Below are 7,059 nucleotides of genomic sequence, written 5' to 3' on the forward strand. Positions count from 1 at the left end.
GCTCCTCTCTCACCACTGCTATTTGCTCTCGGGCTTGCTGGAAGGCAGGTTGCCACAGAAAATAGCAGAGAGAAACGTTCAGCAGCACACGCGACTGCCAGGCCCTCCAAGGAGGTTTTGGGCCGTGGGACGCTGTGGCACGGAGAGAGCGCAGCTTGTCTGCGTAACGGATCTGGGGTTCCGGCCTCTAACCAGCTGAAATCCCCAGGTAAACACGGCAAGAGCCTCAACCCCCTCCACTCGGGGACCTCCCCAGGGAAGCCCCACGCAAACCACGAGACAGGCGGCCATTACCTGAGCTGTCCTTCGCCCCCACCGGTCTGAGCTTGGGCACCCCGCCTTGGAAGAGGCCGCCCTTCGGCTGGATCGCAGCCGAGCTAGAGCCGTAGCTGCCGCCACTGCTGCCCTTGGGCTCTGAAAGGAGAGAGGCGGAGAGGTTAAGCCTGGTATTATCAGCTCCTCCAACGAGGAGCCGCCGGAAAGCAGATGGGTGAGAGCCCAGGAGCCACCCTGAAGGGCAGAGCAGCAGCCAGCGCGGGCTGAGCACCTCCCGGGGCAGGCCAGGCGGGCACTCACTCTCTAGGATCGGCGCGCTCCGGTCGTTGATCTGTGTCACCTTCTTTAGCTTGGTCCCTTTACAGATGTCCTGCAGGAGGGCCCCCCGGCCCCGCTGCTCCTCTCGGCTCAGTTTCGGAGGCTCTGTGTTCGCCTGGAGACAAGAAGGGGGCTCAGCAACTCGCCTGTACTCATGGACACCCCGATGCACAGCCCGACCAGAGGCACCCCCAGCCCCCGCCAGCAGCCAGCTCTCTTCCGGACGGAGCGACGGGGCCGCCCCAGGTTACGCTGCTGTCCTGCAGGGCGAGGGTCAGATCCTGTCCTACCTAAACCCAGGGTGCAGCTCAGTTACAGCCAGGTGCAAGGTCCCCTGCTCTCCCCCCACCCTGAGCCACCACGGGGCAGAACACAGGAGCACAAAGAAAAGCCACGTGCAGCCCCTTCAGCCACATACAGACTCTGCTGGAAGGGAAACTGAGGCACAGCCCACGGAGCTCTCGTAGGCTGGACTTGAGGAGGTCCAGAGACAACACAGGAGCCCCTGGCAAGTAGCACCAGGTGGAGACAGGCCACCTCCCCACCCTCCAGCCAGCCCCTACCTGACTGAAGGTGGGAGGCGGCGGGGGGCCAGGCGGTGGCGGCGGGGGCGGAGGGATCGGCATCCTGGCCCGGCTCCCGGCACCTCCGGCTGCTCAGCGCTGGGGGCAAGCCTGGTCACTCATGCCTGCGGGAAGGGAGAAAGAGGTCAGGGACTGGAGGGGAAAGCCACGGAGAAACATGGCCCTGGGCTAGTGTGTGCTAGTGCCCGGTGCCCCGAGTTCCTGCGGGGCCTGCCCACTCCCGGCTGGCTCAGAAGGGGCCGCCTGCTTCTCCCAACACCCCAGAGGAGCAGGGTCCAGTGGTGGGAGCCAGTGCGATCCCCCACCCCAAATGGCCAGGGCCCCCAGCCCAGCGCAGAGCCTGCAGCTGAAACCCAGGATGTTTTTCACACAACCGCTTGGCTCAGCAGAGAAAACCCGGCCAAGCTAATCCTGCGCCATCAATCCAGCTCCTTTATCTGCAGCCGGAGGCTGCTCACGTGGAAGTGCGACAGCAGCCCAAAGCCTCCAGCCCGTCAGCAGGCACCGCGGCCAGCCCTGGCACGCGGCCCCATGGGCCCCTCCAGCCACGGACGACGTTAAATCTGCCAGGCGGCTCACCGAGCAGAAGGCAGACGGAGCAGCGCGGCGCTGCCCCACGCCTCGCACAAGGAGAGACGCTCCCATCCCTGAACAGCCCAGGCAGATCTTCCCAACCGCTCGGATCCCGCGTCGACAACCTCCCAACACTCTGACGGCTCTCTGTGCCCCACTCTATTTCCACAACTCCAAAGCCCCCCCCGAAGCTGTCCAAGCAGGCAGCGAAACAAACCTTCCCAACATCGATCTGGTTACGTTTTGATCCACCTCACATGAGCCCAGAATGAACCTTTCCCACACCACAGCTTACCCGGAATGGCTCCCGGCCCGCACAGTGCTGCGCCGGTGGGGCTCCACAGAGCCTGGCAGCTCCGGTCGGCACCAGAGACCGAGCACGGAGGAAGTGAGGACAGGAAGAGGAGCCTGAATTACCAGGATATCACAGGACAGGCCCCTGGCAAGCTCGTGCCTCTGACAGCAGCGCACAGGTAGGCCCGTCCCAGCAGCACCGGCTCAGGGAATAGGAATGTGATGACTGGAGGCCTCGCTCGCCACCCCAGGAGTTTCGGGTGCTCGGGGCAGACCGAGAGGCAGGGGATAAATGCACCTTTCTGCACCACAGATGTCTTTCCCCTGGGAAAACCTGTTCCTTAACCATTAAAGAGGACCACAATACCAACCCCGGGTAAGAACAGGACAGTTTCACACCTGAAGCTTCCAACTTCCGATCCCTGACCTCCAGGGCACGCGACCAGAAAGGTCACAGATACATCCACCACAACACTGAAAGCTTCTTTCCGACCCAGGCACTGAAATCCAGGTGCCCACGACCTTTGAAATGGTTTGTATTGGGTATTAAAATCCAGACCCCTTCTGAGACTCACCTGCAACTAGATAAACTACAATTTACTGATGCCACAGTAAACAGAGGCCAGGATGAGACCAGGTCTGCCCTCACGTGTCAGACATTCCCACTCCCTGTCACGGCAGAGGTGTGAGAACAGGAAAAACGGACCAGCAGCATCGCTGTGATGCCAGCGGCTCCCCTGCCCTCAAGCAAACCACGAGCTCTCTGCGGTTCAGGGAAATAAATAAATAAACTGCCTTTTAATTAAAAGCAGCTCTTCTACCAAGTGAGAAACTCCTCAACTACAGACACTCTCGTTGGGAAGATGTTCCTCCCTCTATCTTCTGGCGCTTTCTAAGTCACTTGAGATCCCAGGTTCTCTGGTGGCACTGGCCACACCCCTGTGGGACTGGGAATGGTGAGAGCTCGAACCCACCACGACCCAGCAGGTCCTCGTCCACCTCCCCAGGGAAGCCACCTCACTCCTGCCTCTCGGAAACGCACCCTCCCCTGACACGTGGGGTGCTGCTCTGCTCCAGCCCGAGCTCGAGGCCTCGCACAGCAAGAACCAACGTCCCTTGACTTCCCCTTCAGCCCCACCAAGCCAGGACACTCTGCAGACTGGGAACGAAGCCCGGCAAACCCATTCGGCCTGTACTTTTCCCACCAAAGTAAGATCAGAGACGGCTCATAACGTGCTCGTCTGGGACCTGCCGGCGCTGCCAGGACGTGTTGCAACAGGAGCATTTTTTCCCCCGTGCTCCTTCCCACCCGCAGCGGGATCGCAGGGCCGGGACGGCGCGAGCGGCTGCCAGGGCAGAGCGGGACCTTGGGGGGACGGCGTCACGGTGGGAGAGGATGGGCAGGAGAGCCCCGGCCTGGTTTGAACACCGGCAGCTGGGGGTAATTAGCAGAGATAGAGCTGAGAAACGTGCCAGATAATGAGACTCCTGACTCGGTCTCATGTGTCACAGGCCTGAGCCAGCACAGGAGCAGTGCCAGCGCTGCGGGCCATCACCTCCGGTCCTGACCCAGGAGAACAAAAACACCGACATCACTCCCCGTTACGCTCCCGCTGGTTACTCACGGGGTGACGCATCCCACCCCGCTCCGCACCTCGACAGCGCTCGGAGTCGCAGGAGTCTCCTTTCAGATACTCCCGCAACAGGGATGCGCCGCCTCGCCACACGCAGACTGACGGACGGGGGGTTGTCAGAAAACAAGTCAGTGCCACGTCTGCAAGGGAAGCAGGCTGCTCGGGACCCCCCTTTGCCCTGCTCCCCCCCACACGCCCTGCGTCAGGTGGAGCAGCTAGGGACAACCCCACAGTGACAGTACCTCCTGTAAGCACAGCCAGGGAGGTGAAGGGTATTTCCACAAAGAAAACCGTGAGTCATTATCTCCCCATATCTAACATGCCCTTAAAACTAGTGCTGCACCGAAACCCGCACTCAGATAAAGGCTCTGACCTAGAAGAGTGAGAAAGGGGGGTGGGGGGGAGAGAAGAGTTTAAGCTAAAGCAGCTTGAGGATAAACTGGAGCTGAATTCCTGAGAAACAGGTCATTTCGTTTCAGCACACGGCCCCGTTCAGGTTGTGGATTAACAGCAAAGGTCACATTGAAAAACCAAAATCAAGAGACACTGAACTCAGCACATGGCGGCTGCTGATTATTTCACAGCATGAGAAAAGCCGAGACCTCTGGGTGGGAAGGCTGGAGTGATCTGTGTCTGTCTTTAAAAGAAAGCCCAGATCTTTAATGTTCCTGAAGACAGACACAGCTGATAAAGATCAGGGAGACACAAGCTAAATCCTCCAGGAAAAAAAAAAAAAAAAAGAGGGGGGGTTTCCTCCCAGCACTGCTTACCACCCCTTAATGTCTGGCGTATGCCTTACGGAAACCATGCCCTTTGAAACAATGCCGCTCCGACAGCCGACTTCTCTGCATTTCTTCTCCTTTGTTCTTCGTTACCAGGGATCCCTTCACCAAGGCAGATCTGAGCCTTTGAGAGCTCCATATGCCGCGGCGGCAGCTCGCTGCGCTTGCAGGGAAAGTGGTTTGAAAGACCTGAATCGGGGCAGCGAGAGAGAGACACCCGCTAGATCAAAGCACAGAGGAGAGCTCGTCTTCGGTTAAGCCAGGAGGGGCAGGTTTGCACATTAGCTTTCTTTTTAAAAATAAAAAAAAAGCAAAACCCAAGAAAGCTGTGAGAAAACCCGGAGGAAGACAACGTGCGAAAAGAGATGGCTCTGGAGGAGAGAGAGTTCACCGAAATCCAGGTGACCCTGCAGAAAGCTGCTCCCAGAGCTGCTGCTCCCCCCATCACGGCGGCACCGACCACGGGACAGTCCTGCAGCGGCTCCAGCCAGCGCTCCCCTGCCAACCCAGGGCTCAAAGCGCTATTAAAACCCGAGAACGTTACATTCAGCAGTTCCCGTCTCCTGTAAAACAGCTTCAATTAGCCAGATCTGGCCTGGACAAGACTACACGCCACGTTTTTTCAGGTGTTTTTCAAGTCCCTATTTGCCGTGAAGGGAAATGAAATGCCTTCTCCAGCAAGCAGCCCTGGATTCTGCTCATCCCTCGGGGGGCCGGGGGGTGTTTGCTTTTTTAGCAGGACAGGCAGCAGTGACCTTCAGACGCAGTAAGCGCGTTTCCTCGCTTTTCAGGGGGATTTGGGCGCCGTGGTGGATTTGTATTTCACAGCTACGCTCGCTGCCGCGGCGAGCCTGCATTTGCAAACCCGAGATGAAGCGCTTCATCCTCAGGGAGGCAGCGGCTTTGAACTGCAGATCAAGAGGAATTTCCAGCCCTCTGATGTCGGCTGCAGAATGCGGCTGCACCGGTTTGGGGACGACTTCCAAGGCTGGACCTCTCAAACACCCTCCCTCCCTCCCGCCTCCGCCTCGACGGGTGCCTTTATCTTCCACTTCTTCCCATCCAAACCCTCAGTTCCTCATTACACTGAGCGCAGCCCTTCCAAATTCAGAGCCTGTCCTCCAAAGCCTGACATTTCTGCCCGTTCCTGAGGAGCGAGGGCTTCGGCAGCACTGAAGATGCGACATAAATAATTTATCCTGAAAGACAGCCATCGCAGGATTTAAGGTCATTCAGGCTTTTAAAATCATATCAGCATGCTTTAAGAGAGCGAGCTGCCATCTCGATTTGGAGCGTCTCAAAGAGCTGGTGCATCTCTGCGTGCAGACAGACAGACACACTCCAGCCCCGCGGGACTCAGACAGTGAATTATTAACAACCCACGGTCACTGACAATGCATTTTTAACAAAACCCTGAACACAAAAGTTTCTAACGCCTCCGGGCCGAATTCCACAGCCCTCAGTGGAGCCTCGGCTTCCCCATCCCCGACTGCGGGACCCCCGAGTCAGACGGTCCTTTAGCAGCTTTCCACCCAGCTCAGCTCGCATCACTTGGCAGAGGAAACCTTTAATCAGGAGCGAGGAATCGTGTCCTGACATTAGGCTGCAGCAAAGCGAAGAGCAGGAAAAGCCTGTCCCAGGAGGGCCCGTAGACTTCCCTGCCTCTCCCCGTCCCATGTGCCAGGCGAGAAGGGAAAGGAAACCAGGGAGGGAGAGGTGGCACACGAGGGGACCAAGCAGAAACCGCTCTGAAGCCCCGCTCCCTCCGACGGACATCTGCGATTGTTCCAGCGGGAGGAAGCGGCGGGAGACACAGGGACTTCCCGGCTGCTTCGACGGTGACCCAGGGCTGGGAATAACGTGCTGCACGGCCCACGCCTCGCAGAGAACAATACGCTGCTGGATGGAAAGTGGCTCCAGAGCCCGGCGGTGTTAAAAGTGTTCAAATAAAAACGCCTTTTTATCAACTGCCAACGATGCACCGGTCCCCTTCACCACGGGCTCCAACACTGTCTGCACATTTAGAGCAAACGAAGCCTCTGCGCTGGAGCCAACAGAGCCGGGAGCTCCTCAAAGTGCAAGGGGAGCAAGAAAATATTGGTGGCCTGGGACGGGGAGCAGAGAAGGGCTCCAGCCATCTCCGAGAGCCTTTTAAAGCCTCCCAGCAGCAGCAGGGCCCGCTCACGCCAGGGTCATTTAGGGGCAAGGGCTGATGAGCTGTGTCTAAGGCTCTGCACAGCAAACCCAGCGCAGCATCGGTCCTTGGGCTCTGCCAGGCTGCGGCTGACACGCTACCAGTGAAGAGCAACGAGGACGGAATGAACCTGCAGCTCTTCCGACCGTCACTCAAAACCGACAGCGCGCAAAGTTATCTGTAAAACAGCACCAGACGCTCCCCGGCGCAGAGCTTACGGCACCGGCGGCCTTACACGGGAGCAGGCAACCAGTCTCCAGCTCCAGCCTGCCACCCTGAGTCGACGCCGTCCGCTGCCGCAGCGTCTGCCGACGCAGGTCTGAGTCATGAGGCAGGGACAGCAAAATGCCCAGGTGAAACACTCTGCCAAAAAAAAGAAAAAAAAAAAAAAAAAAAAAAAAAAA

At 58.4% G+C, this 7,059-nt stretch overlaps 1 protein-coding gene across 1 annotated transcript in view; it reads right to left on the reverse strand.

The window, feature by feature from the left end:
- WIPF2 (WAS/WASL interacting protein family member 2) overlaps positions 1-7,017 on the reverse strand; it is a 37,197-nt gene extending 30,180 nt beyond the window's left edge. The window contains exons 1-5 of the mRNA XM_026864596.1: positions 6,891-7,017; positions 1,158-1,282; positions 577-709; positions 295-414; positions 14-37 (exon numbers count right to left, since the gene is read on the reverse strand). Coding sequence (XP_026720397.1) covers positions 14-37; positions 295-414; positions 577-709; positions 1,158-1,220 — 340 coding nt within the window. The 5' untranslated portion in view covers positions 1,221-1,282; positions 6,891-7,017. The remainder of the gene's footprint in view (positions 1-13; positions 38-294; positions 415-576; positions 710-1,157; positions 1,283-6,890) is intronic.
- Positions 7,018-7,059: the final 42 nt, after the last annotated feature.

The sequence above is a fragment of the Athene cunicularia genome (genome assembly GCF_003259725.1).
Source record: "Athene cunicularia isolate RWA chromosome 27 unlocalized genomic scaffold, athCun1 chr27_part1, whole genome shotgun sequence".
NCBI classification, from domain to species: domain Eukaryota; kingdom Metazoa; phylum Chordata; class Aves; order Strigiformes; family Strigidae; genus Athene; species Athene cunicularia.